Raw genomic sequence first — 12,276 nt, forward strand, 5'->3', positions numbered from 1 at the left:
ACGGCCTAAAAAAGAATACGACTCAACTATCATGTGACGGAGGAAGAATTAATTAATAAGAAATGATCTGCTGGTTTTCCCTGGTTAAAAAGATATGTATTCCAATTCAATCATCATCGGAAAATGTATTTGAAACTCGTTGATACCTTTACAATTCAAAAGCCGATGCATTTTATATTCAAAACATAAACGTTGCAAGACCTAGGCACCAAGGTTACTTTTTATGAATTTACAAAACTGGGCAAACACAATGTGTTATGTACGTTGGGGCAACAATTACAGTGTATACAACAAACGACATGAATAACCCTAGTAAAGTTTACACCCAATTAGATCGTATAGTACCTATACCCGTCGCGACTAGTCAGTCATATCTTCTTCAATGAAGTCGAGATCTTGATCATCGCCTGAAGCTGCATCATTCTGAGCGCTGTCATCGACATCCAGTGGCTCTGCCACATCTGCTAGCACCATATCCATTGATCCTTTTCTCGAATCTCCATGTCCATCATCAAAGTCGTGCACCTCATTTTCGTATCCATCACCATGTTCCATTTCACTATAAAGGATTTCCTGCAAAGTTTAGTTACAGTAAGAATGTTGACAACTCCACTTACAAGCACCAACATGAAGAAGGAATCATCAAGTAACTGACATTCACACCAATTGTGATTTTATCAGCTTTTCTAATAATAAAGTGGACTATTTCTTAATTCCTTGCATAAGAAAAAGGAAATCAAAGAAAGGAAGAGGCGTTATTTAAAAGCTAGACAACTATGCATTTTGAATTTCTTACCCAACTCACTCTCATAGGCACTATAGACTACTAATAAGAAATCCACTATATTAGTCTTTAGTTCGTGCTCAAGTAGTACCTCGTCTTCTTGCAATGCTTGTTTCTCTGTCTCCACGATCCAGTCATACAGTAGATCTTCTTGCAGAACACTGTCTAGGGACGTTGACTTACTGGACCTTTTCCTCATCTGGCGTTCCCTTAGTCTCAAATTATAGTGAACATAGATTGCTTCATTCAATCTCTTCTGTGATAGCCGGTTTTGTCTATGTCTGTGCATCTGATCGTGTACACTCCAGTTATGCTCACACCCAAAAGATGAGCAACTTTGACTCAGTATGCGTACAGCAATTCGTTGCAACTCTAAACAATTAATCCCATGTTGTTGCCACCAGGCAGCTAGAGAGAAAAGGAGATTGCTCTCAGTGAAAATTACAGATGTAGGAGTAGTTCGGTTTGAGCATGTTGATGGTATAACCTGGATCAAGCTCTGATCTGGTACTAATTGCCAGGTCGGTTCCAAAATCAGCTTTTGCAGAGCCAAAGTCAGAAATCTGAAATACAACATTACAACTGTTTGGGGAAAATATGCAAATACACAATTGGAAATTGCTAGATTTGGAAAAGGGTATAACAGATATAACATGAAAACCTTCACCTGCATAGATGCTGAAATTCTTCTAGCACTGTCTGGTTCCAATTTCACAATGCAAGCATTCAGACCACGTACGACATCGGGATGCTAAAAGATGCACACTGATATTATAACACTAGCAAAACCTAGAATCTTAAAGAGCAAAATTAATTTTTATTGCTTTGGACAAACTTTTCCAGAAAGGACAACAGTCTCCTACCAGGACAAAGTCTGGCCGATATCGGTATGAAGGATTCAGGAAGTAAGCAGCCAGATAGAGAGGGTGGTGAAACAACGAATCCCAGTGATTGTCAATAACACTCCAAAAAGATTCATATTTACGTGCATCATCACTGTGATTGATTTTTATAGCAAGCTTCGCTCGGTTCATATCATTGTAGATGAATGGCATCGAGAGGCTCTCATCACTATCGATCTTTTGAAGGACTTCAAGTATGGGGTCTACTGATCTTTTGACATACTGTACCTTCCTCCAAAATGAGGAATCCATCACAATATTCTTCACCTCTTTACCTTCATCTAATTTAGAATATCTAGATGAAAGCCATTTGTTTGACTGAAACATTTTTCTTAGATCAACCCTGTGGTCAAGAAGACTTTGCAATGTACTGAAACTTGAAGCAGATTGAGTGGCAGACAGACTCAGAAGTTCCTCACCTCCAGTGAATTCTCTTTTCATCAAATTTAACAACCAGATCCTATTGTAAATGAATTTTGTAATTTTTTGCCCTTTCTCTATACAGTCCCGAACACGGTTTAGTTTCTTAAAATCTTCGAGCATTTGATCAATACAATATGTGGCACAAGGTATCCAAAACAAATTTCTCCTCGTCTCTTCAATCATCTTCCCAGCAGCTTGATAACTGGGTGTACTTGGAGTGATTACCTACGCTCAAAGATGGTATCAGTCAGTTGGTATACAATAAAATGTTACCATACTCAGAAAAGTACTATGATTTACAACCAAGCAAAAAACAATAGTACGTTGGTTACCTGCACTACATTTTCCTCCCCCATATCTTCTACCACTTTGTCAAGCAATTTGTACAAATAGGTTTCATCATCAACTAGACCTGTTGCATCAACTGAACAAACAAAATATACTCCACGAGGGCAGGATACCAAAATGTTGATCAGTGTCCTGCCTTGAGAGTTTCTCCAACTATCTGCTAAAACGGAACACCCTGTCACTGCCCAAGAAGACTTATACTCCTCGAGGTAGTTTTTGACTGTCAGTATTTCATCTTGTAGAAACCGCCCTGATAACATATTGCTAGATGGTCCTATCAAATCTGAGCCATACTGACCTACCAGCTCTAGCATTTTATGAAAATAAGAGGAGTTGGCTGCTTGAGAAGGCACACCAGCATGGTAGAAAAACTTGCATATTGCAGAAATGACTTCTCTACGGGACCTCTTGGATGGACCCATTTTCACTAGCTTTCCACCTACTGCCGGTTGAGTTTTTGGTGTCTTCAGGACATTAGCATCATACCTTGGCCTTTTCGGTGTCAGATCAGATCCATTACAGGCAGACAACCCTTTGGAAGTCCTCTTGAAATCTCTATCGAATCTTCTATCACCGTGTATAAGCCTATGATTACCCATTGGGTAAACAGCTTCATCTTCCTGCTCTTCCTCCTCATTTTCTGACTCCATGTAAAATGTAGATATTTCCTTAGTGTCAGGTCGCCTGTGCCTTCTACCGGTACGGTGCCATCTCATGTTTTCTTTTATTTTGAGATAAACTTCCTCCGGTGCATTCTTACAAGGAGCAACTTCACCGGGTATCCTAGCTAGATGCTGCTTAAACCGGTTGATACCTCCACTCACAATCTTCTCACAGTAATTACATTTCACCTTCTTCTTCCTCTCATCCTGAGGTACACCATGCTCCCAACCAGGATCAACATATCCTAATGAACGAAGTGGAGTCATATTCACCGCTAAATCCTTGTCAATCAACAATTGCTTACCTTTTTTCCTATATCCAAAGTGCTCTTCTTCCTCCAAATCATCAGCAGCACTGAAGTTCAAATAGGATTGCTCCTCGTACTCACTGTGCCTTGATTTCTTACTAACACGACGCCCCTCCAAATTTTCCCTCATTTTGAGACGCACCTCGTCTGGAGCCTTATCACAATAAGTTACCTCACCAGAAAGCCGGGCAAGGTGTTGCTTCAGTCTGTAGATTCCGCCGCTAACAACTTTGCCACAGTAATTGCATCTAACCTTCTTCTTTTTGTCATCTTGAGCAACACCATGATCCCAACCCGGGTCCATGTATCCAGAAGAGCGATGCGACGCCATCTTCACACCATTCGTCTATGATATCCCCTGCCTTCTAACAAGCCTATAACAACCCAACTACTTCCATGTTTGTAACACGCCAAACATGCACCGATCAATCTGAGTAAGCGAGGTAGCATTCAGCATTAGTAGACAAGAAATCAAAGTCCAGATTAAAAGAGAGATCTTTCAACATACAATGCTTATATACTCAATAACCAACTTTTGTACACCACCAAGTATCAACACAGGTTATATAAATTATACAGTCACATAATTGGAAGTAAAACAACAGAATAAATCGATCCACCACCATATTCATCTACTGGGGGAAGAAAAAGAGCAAAAGGAGCTACGAACAGCATTTCAGGAAATCACAAGTCAGTTGAAGATAACTAGAAACTTAATTTCATCACCGCCAAATAGCATTATGATCAGAACAAATGTTAAAAGCTGTGGCATCAGCTAGAAAATAGCCAATTTAATGGATTCTAACTTGAATTGCATACCTGAATGAATGAAGATGATGAGTAATTGATGAGGAAATGTTGAATTCTGAAAAAAAATTAAAATTGGGAAGGATCGGAGTAAGAAACGAGTCGAGGGAGAGGGAATCGTGAGTCTCTGAGTGGACACGGAATTTGCTTTTCTCAGTTTCTAGGGTTTCGGATTTGGGAATCGTGACTCTCTGGGTGGACGCGGCGCTGCCCCCACCAAATAAAAAATATTATAAATTTCGACATAGTTTTAATAAATAATTGATAAAATAGAAAAAATATGAAATATTTTTTTTAGAAAGTAGGAAATGGTTTTTTTTATTCCTATTTAATTAGGGTTGGGTAAACGGTTCATCGGTTATCGGTTAACCGATAACTGAAATTAACGGTGTTCGGGTCGTTTCGATTTTGTGTTTTGAATAAAGTCGGTTATTGGTTAGAACTGACAACCGCAATTAAATTCAAATTTAAATTCATTTTAATTTCAATATAAAATTAATTCTAAATTCTTTGTTAGGTGTATCAAAAAGTCAAGAAAAACTTACATTGACTTTAGAATTGAATATTTTAAAATTATCATATATTTATAAATTATATATTTCTATATTAATTTTCAATGGAGTTTGAATTTATAAGAGTGTATTATGTTTGTTATTTGTAAATAATAAAATTTATAAATTCTATTTATTAATAATTAAAATACCATTATTTAACTTTAAACCGAAAATTATATTTTTTTTTGGGTGAAATCAAGCACTTGATTATATATATTTTCTTAAAATATTGTATGATGAAGTATGAACATCATGAAAATCAAGCACTTGATTATGGTTTTTTTTTTTAACTTTTGTTGGGTGAAAAACTGAAAATCAGGCGCTCTTATTAGGTGAAAATTTGGTGTATTGATTTGGTTTTAATCTATTATTTTTTTTCTGTTAGAATTTTATAAAAAATGTGGTCCAATTCAGTTAGTGCCATAATCGATTGGTTCTAACCGAATCGGTTAGTGAAGTAACCGAACTAGAGTTCGGTACGGTTTCAGTTAGTTTTTCAACTATTTTTTTGTGGTCGGTTAACCGACCGTTTACCCAGCCCTAAATTATACATCATGTTATTTACAAGTTACTATATCATTAGGATTCAGTTGGTATATAGTTAGGATTAGTTAAATAAGTTAAAAAATATATTAACTTTCTTGGTTACTTCAGTTATCCTATTAAAACATTAAATAGACTGCGCCTATATCTAGGCTGAAAATATTACACAGCTTTGTAGTTAATATACCAAACAATAAGTAAAGAGATTTTCGGTTTTTGGCAACGGAGTTCTTGAAGAATTTGGTTCGATTTTTTATTGATTTTTCGATTTGGTTTAGTTTGGTTTGGTTCGGATCAGATATTCAGTTTTCGATTATTTTGCTCATCCCTTTTTTATACGATGATGATATTATATTTCTTAACAAAATGATATTCCGATGAAGAGAAAATTAAATTGAAAGTGATATTATGTTTTGCCACTGATGTAGTGATGTTTCTTAAGAAATCCGAAAAAAATGAAAGAGTGTGGTTCTCCAATATCAATTCTTTTGCCTTTTCAAGAAAATTGAGCTCCTTGTTGATAAAATTGAGAATCTTCGCACCCAAATCTGTTATTTGATGTTAGATTCATATAGACATGTTTATAAAACATGAAGTTCTTTGAATACCTATTAATTAGCAATGCATATGTTCTTTTATACTCCCTGTCCCATAAGAGTATGCACTCTTTTATTTTTAGTCCGTCCCACAAGAGTATGCACTTTCTAATTTTGAAAACTATTTTCTCTCTCTTGAGGAGAGATGAAACTCATTCTCCACTAACAATACTTTAATTACTTTTTCATTGTGTCTCTCTTATTTTCCAATTATGCAATAAAATATGTGCTCAATCAAAAGTGCATACTCTTGTTTTCTTCTTCAGAGTTTGCAGTCGCATTGCATCGGTCAAGTTAAGCTTCTGTGGGATCTATTTCCATTTCCATACGAATAAAATGATGCAGTAAAAAGCAAGTCATAATCTGTTGAATCTAAGTTTGGATTGGATAAAACGATGCACTTCGAATTATGCCCCAGCGCATTTTGAGAATGGGTAATGCACGCTCAATTTTACATTCCTTGCTAGCATATTAAACAGTTCTTTTGGGTCCAGTCCACATCAAACACCAAACATATGAGTTAGTCTTTCACAGAATCCCAAGTAAGTTTTACTGTATGGTCTAATCTTTTAGTAGGCGTAATGAAATTTCACAAACTAAAATAGGCATTGATTGGATGGTGGCGCTATACCTGAGGAAATTAGGCTGGAATTGTCTCGCTCCTGAACGAAGTGTGTTTCAACACAAAAAGAGAGTGACCTAAAAAAGATAAACAACCGACATGCTTGAACACAATACACACTCCATGTATGTATGTATGTATGCATGTGGGTTATCGGAAGGTTTCAGCATATACTGTAAGCATTTTCGATGGAAATCAATACGGAATATGCGTGGCGTCGTGCGAGAGCTTGTTGTAGTCGACCTGCGAATAACCAATACAAATTTCCCATGAAGGTTCGGCATCTCATTAGCTTTTTTTTTCTTTTTTTTTAAAAAAAACACCCGTTGTGGGCGGGGGTTTAGGCAGACCCCCAACCTGTGAATAAAACCGAAATATAAAGTTCCAAAAATATGATCTTAGCCCAAAAGTGACTATAATCCAAAAAAGGAGCATGAAAAAGCAAATCGGAGTTCCCACAAGCCGGGAACCTCCATCATATCATCAAAAAGCTATGAGTTAAATAAACAAAAATGAGGAGCGAATAAAACATAACGTGACCCAACATGTGACCAGGGTCAATCCACATCTCTGCGGCGGAAGCGGAAGTTAGGATATCCCAGCTGGTCCATCCTAACCAGCGCCTTCAGATACCGAGGCGCAGAGATTGGATCATAGTAAGTAAGGGCAGGGGTCTGAACCCCCCTACCTGCAAGGAAATCGGCTGCATAGTTCCCTTCTCTGTAGATGTGTGAGAACCGAACATGCCGCTGAGAAGTCATGCTCCGGATCAAAGCCATGTGATGTCTAAGATCCGTAGCGCCAAGCTGTTCAGCTGACATCAAGGTAACTAGAGCCGTTGAGTCAAGCTCAATCCAAATGTGTGTAGAAAGCTTCATAGCCATCTCGAGACCCCGAATCAGAGCCAACAGCTCCGCCTCAAAGCTCGATGATGCGGCTATCGGAGCGCAGAAGGCACGCAGAAGTCCTCCATCAGAGCCTCGAACCAATCCTCCCTCCCCCGCCTCCAGTGTCGATATAGAGAAGGCACCGTCAGTGTTTAGCTTCACCCAAGGGGCATCAGGGGGATGCCATATGACCATGAGTGACCGCAGAACAAGCTGTCTGGGGGAGATAGGCATGAAATCAACCGATGACGAACATCCCCTCCAGTGGGTCGTGGTGATCTTGCCGGCCAAAACAAGCACATGCAGGTGGTGAGTGACCTGCCAAATAACATGAGATTGACGAAAAGGCCGACCGCCATGCTTGCAGTCGTTCCTCTCCAAGCAATCAAACAGGGTACAAGAAAACTAATATTAAGGTGGGCGCCCTCTAGAAAGAGGACCTCCGCCAGTGACCTAGTCTAAGTGCAATATCAGTGCTCGTGTGAATCGGTGTGTGCGAGGAAGGAAACCAGACATCGAAATACTCCCATGCAGAAATCACCAACTGGCTCGAAAAAAAGACATGACTAAGAGACTCGACCGAAAGAGACCGACAACACTGACACCTAGACGCTAACTCAATCCCCCTCCTCTGCAACTTTTCATCCATCGGTACCCTACCAAACAACAACCTCCAAATGAACACTAAGATGGTAGGGGTCAACCCTTGATTCCAGATAAGCCCAAAAATCTCCCTCTTTGGCAGTCTAGTCCGGATGCTCTCCCAGGAAGAGGTCACAGAGAACTCGGCATGGCTAGTCAGACTCCATCGCCTCACATCCTTCGCCCCCAACTCGATTGGCGTGGCTCTGATCTAGTCTATCACATCTGGAGGTACGCCAAACCTGAAAGATAAACTATGCAGCATATCCTCATCCCATGCATGCTCATGCCAATATGATGCAACGGCCTGAGATTGAGGATGATCATTTCCCGGGACGCACAAACTCCGGATGGGGCTAGCCCCAAGCCAGACATCATCCCAGAAGCTGATCTTCCCCTCACCCAAGGACCAACGAATATAATCATGCATGTATGACCAAATAGGACGCAAACGACGCCAAGTAGGACTGTCATGTGACCAATAAGGGGATGTATGCAAATGACAAGGGAGGCACTGTACTTCCGGATCATGAACTGAGTCCAGAGAGAATCATGTGCCAGTAGTCTCCACCACAGCTTGAAACCAAAAGCCACTGCCACTTCCCTGAAGCGGCGAATACCCAAGCCACCCTCATCAAAAGGCAAGCAGATCTATCTCCAAGAAATCCAGTGCAGCTTCCTCTTCTCTTCAACTGTACCCCAAAAGTATCTAGCCTGTATCTGCTCCAACTCGTCCAGAAAGCCAAGCAAAGGGTTCATGACCTGTAAAATATGAAGCGGAATGGCGGCAAGGGTGCTCTTAATCAAAGCTAGACGACCCCCAAAGGCAAGGTGACGATGGGACCAACTATGGATCCTGTCCATGAGCTTCTGCCTAAGGGGCAAGAGGTGATCTGCCCTCCTCGCTCCTCTGAAGATCGGGACCCCAAGGTATGTGAAAGGCAAGAGGTGATCTGCCCTCCTCGTTCATATGCAATGGGGGGCGGGTTAGTTACAGTAGAATCATACATGCTAAAATTTTCAAAAATAACAAATTCCAGTTAGTAATAAATTAGGCAATATGCATGAAATTGGATAAATGGAAGACTTGATTACCTTTTGGAAGAGTTAGAAAAAGGATTCAGTATGCTCGCATGAAAAAACTTGATTGCAAAAACTTGATCAATTTGAACGACGCAAGTATGATGGAAACGTTCAATTTTTAAACCAACTGTGAAGCCTCTCTATATGTGAGTTATAAGCTAAAAGTAGAACACTTTCTACTATTTTTACAAAAGATATTTTTACGAGAGGCTGACTTTTAGTATTGAGATGAAAATTGCACAAGTAGTAAGGACTAAAGGCATTAGGACTTAACCACTTGAGCCGTTTCTTTTCCTTCGTTACACAAACCCGCCTCATTAATCAAGGCACCCCTTAATTAACCACTTTGAGCCCATACACTTTTACCCATTCTTTGAACCCTTAAAACCAAATTTTACGTTTTACATCACGTGAGAAAAATGGTCAAAGAAATGAAATATAACAAAAGGGGATGGCGATAAAATGTTCAAAATAAAGGGTAGCCGGGTTGATCAAGTTAAACAATCGGGTTGATCATATAAGAAATTAGGAATGAAGAAAAGGTTTGAGAAAAAGAAAGGGGCAGGAAATAGTTGTAACCTGACCCAGAAAATCAAAAGTAAAAAAAAATATAAGTCGAAAGTTATAAGGCTAAAGGTCGAAATTTGACCGAGAAGGAGCATCAAGAAGAGGAAGAAATAAATATCCCAAATCTGGTCAAATCTTTGGCTTTTTGACTCATGTGATTTTTCTTTTTAAATTTTATTTTTGAACTTAGAACCCCTAGGACCCCACCCTAATACGTTACTACCCTTGAGCCCCGTTACAACCCAAAACAAAGACCTTAAGGAACTATCTTGTGCAGTCTGATTCAAAGTATTAAATTTATGGCAACACCGAGTGAACAGTCCTAACATCTCTGGTGAGAAATGAGTAACTGAGTGAATGCTGTTAGGGTTTTGTATACTAGAAATCACCTTTCGAGTGATTGGATACTGTAAAACTCTACTTGTTATTTTCCAATGAATAAAACAGATTATTTTTGTCATAATGTTGTTATGTTTTACATTTAATGGTTGTTTATTGCATATTTAAATGTATAAGAATGTAACAAAGTCTAAGTCTTTATTCTAGTAGACCGGTTGTGGGCGTCGTCCACTTTAAGGTAACACGGTCAGTTTTGAACAAAGAAAAAGAAGAATTTCACAACCCAGATAGGCCTAGACTACCTATCGTAAAAGGTTGCAATGTCAGTCCGATTATTTCTAAGCCTTATTGAAATAAGATGACGTTGGTGTGGTATAGCACTGAATGGATCTAACAACAAGACAAGTCTTTATGCTATCTACTGAAAGACGAGGTCTTGATAATAATTTCTTAATCAATGTACGTTAGCATTGAGCATACGATATTGAGTATCTACTACTTTGACTTACCAAAGGTGCGGGTTTTTCGTAACCCAACGATCCAAGTATATTGGGTAGTGGTGATCATTATCTAGCGGTGCTAGGATTGCTATTACGTTGAATCGTACGCGAGGAGAGTCTCGTTTGATAACATCCACAAGAGGAGCTCGAAACAAGATTTTATTATTCGGAACCTACCTAGTTGGAGTTTGATTACTCTATGAATAATAAATAAGAGTTTTGTGCTAAGTCCACTCTTGGAGATTAAATATGTTGATTAATTAAGTCCATAGCAGACATTAATTAATTAATTGATGTTTCTATCTTAAGCACGGGAAATGAATTGAACGCAAATAAAGGAAACCCGGAATACTTGTAATTTCGGATTTGGAAAGACAGTGCAATATTACTTCTGTAGTGGCTGCTTGTAATATTCCAATATAAGCTTATATTAAATTGTGGGTTCAATTTAATTAGTAAAAAGCTAATTGGGTGAGGCCTGATCCAATTCTTCCTTAGATCCCTGACTGGGCCCAATTTGTGACTTAATATAAATAGGAGAATAAAGGAGACAGAAAACACTTTTTCTACATAAAAATTTCGTCCCCCTCTAGAGAGAGAGTTCGAAATTTGTGCCTCCTCCGTGAGCAGTTTCTGTCTTCCATTATTCGAGTCCTAGTACGTTGGTGAGATTTTCCCACACAAATATCAGCGTACAGTCCGGGACACCAGTCAGAAGATCCGAGGTCTTGTATTGAAGATCTTCACGTGGAGACGGAGCAAGCCATCATCGATTCTTGATTGAATCAACGAGGTAAATTGGCTAATTCCGTAGTAAGCATGTTTTAGGGATTTTATATGATAAAGCATGTTTTAATTCAAGTTATGAGCATGATACATGTGATAATTGCGCGAATAGAATTTGTCTGAATAATTTGCTAAATAGATCAAATTCATGTGATCGGATATTTATGCACGCTTCCGCTGCCAACCCCTTCAATTGGTATCAGAGCCAGTCTTTGGCTCTGATTATTTGGATTTAAATTTCGCGAAATTCATGTATGCATGTCCAATTTGATTGCGAAGAATGTTCTTGTGTTTTTGTTTAAATTTTTATGCTTGTTGAACTCAAGAACTGTCGAATCAAAGAACTTGAATTGCTCGAACGTACCACGTGCGATCGAGGTAGGGATGTCGATTGAGTGGGAGCCGAGGGATCGCGGTCATAAGGCGACGCGCAGACGAGCGTGGGCTCGTGCACGTCGCCGGCCGAGACCGCAAACCCAGGCGGAACCCGCGTCGAGATCGAAACGGCGGATGGAGTGGCACGACAGTTCGACCGAGAACGTGCCGAGGTGCCGAGACGCCAGGCCGAACCCTAGGCGGAAGGTCCGGCGCCACCCGACGGAACACCTGGCCGAGAGCGTCGCGCCTATTGGCGTGTCGCTGGTTGGGGCAGTGGGAAGAGCTGGAGTGAGATGGACCGAGATGGAAGGTCCGAGCTGGCCGTGAGCAACCGCGCCACCGTGCGCACTGCTGGCCGAGAGCTCGAGCCAGCCGATGGAACACGGAGCCAAGACGGGCGCTGGCCGCTGGCCGAGAGGAGTCGCGCCTCCGAGCGCGCTCCTGGCCGAGACGGAGGCGACACCCGATGAGCCGCTGGCCGAGATGCTGGCGCGCCACCTGCGTGCCGGTGGCCGAGACGCTGCATGCGTCGTGGTCCGACGAAG

General features: G+C 40.3%; 2 protein-coding genes across 3 annotated transcripts; both read right to left on the reverse strand.

Annotated features, from left to right (window-relative positions):
• Window positions 1-143: 143 nt before the first annotated feature.
• Window positions 144-4,435, reverse strand: LOC121746510. 2 transcript variants are annotated; one of them, XM_042140395.1, is made up of 7 exons: window positions 4,247-4,435; window positions 2,442-3,857; window positions 1,648-2,334; window positions 1,452-1,535; window positions 1,272-1,347; window positions 876-1,192; window positions 144-573 (listed from the first exon to the last, which is right to left on the reverse strand). In XM_042140395.1, the coding sequence occupies exons 2-7, from the start codon at window positions 3,756-3,758 to the stop codon at window positions 361-363; spliced, it is 2,694 nt and encodes an 897-aa protein (XP_041996329.1). In that variant the 5' UTR covers window positions 3,759-3,857; window positions 4,247-4,435; the 3' UTR covers window positions 144-360. The 2 variants fall into 2 exon arrangements, with proteins under 2 accessions (XP_041996329.1, XP_041996321.1); XM_042140387.1 differs by having other exon boundaries at window positions 876-1,535.
• A 2,671-nt stretch (window positions 4,436-7,106) lies between these two features.
• Window positions 7,107-7,631, reverse strand: LOC121765213. Its single transcript, XM_042161295.1, has one exon. It carries the CDS (start codon window positions 7,629-7,631, stop codon window positions 7,107-7,109), a length of 525 nt encoding a protein of 174 aa, XP_042017229.1.
• Between the last annotated feature and the right edge of the window lie 4,645 nt (window positions 7,632-12,276).

Source organism: Salvia splendens, chromosome 1 (genome assembly GCF_004379255.2).
Source record: "Salvia splendens isolate huo1 chromosome 1, SspV2, whole genome shotgun sequence".
Lineage (NCBI taxonomy): Eukaryota > Viridiplantae > Streptophyta > Magnoliopsida > Lamiales > Lamiaceae > Salvia > Salvia splendens.

Excerpts from the sequence above, each read along its gene's own strand:
- LOC121746510 (XM_042140387.1), bottom strand. The coding sequence starts at position 3,758 with ATGGCGTCGCATCGCTCTTCTGGATACATGGACCCGGGTTGGGATCAT. Across the intron at positions 2,335-2,441 it reads GGGAGGAAAATGTAGTGCAG|GTAATCACTCCAAGTACACC; the intron begins GTAACCAACGTA and ends CTTTGAGCGTAG. Across the intron at positions 1,536-1,647 it reads ATCGGCCAGACTTTGTCCTG|CATCCCGATGTCGTACGTGG; the intron begins GTAGGAGACTGT and ends TGCATCTTTTAG.
- LOC121765213 (XM_042161295.1), bottom strand. The coding sequence starts at position 7,631 with ATGGTCATATGGCATCCCCCTGATGCCCCTTGGGTGAAGCTAAACACT.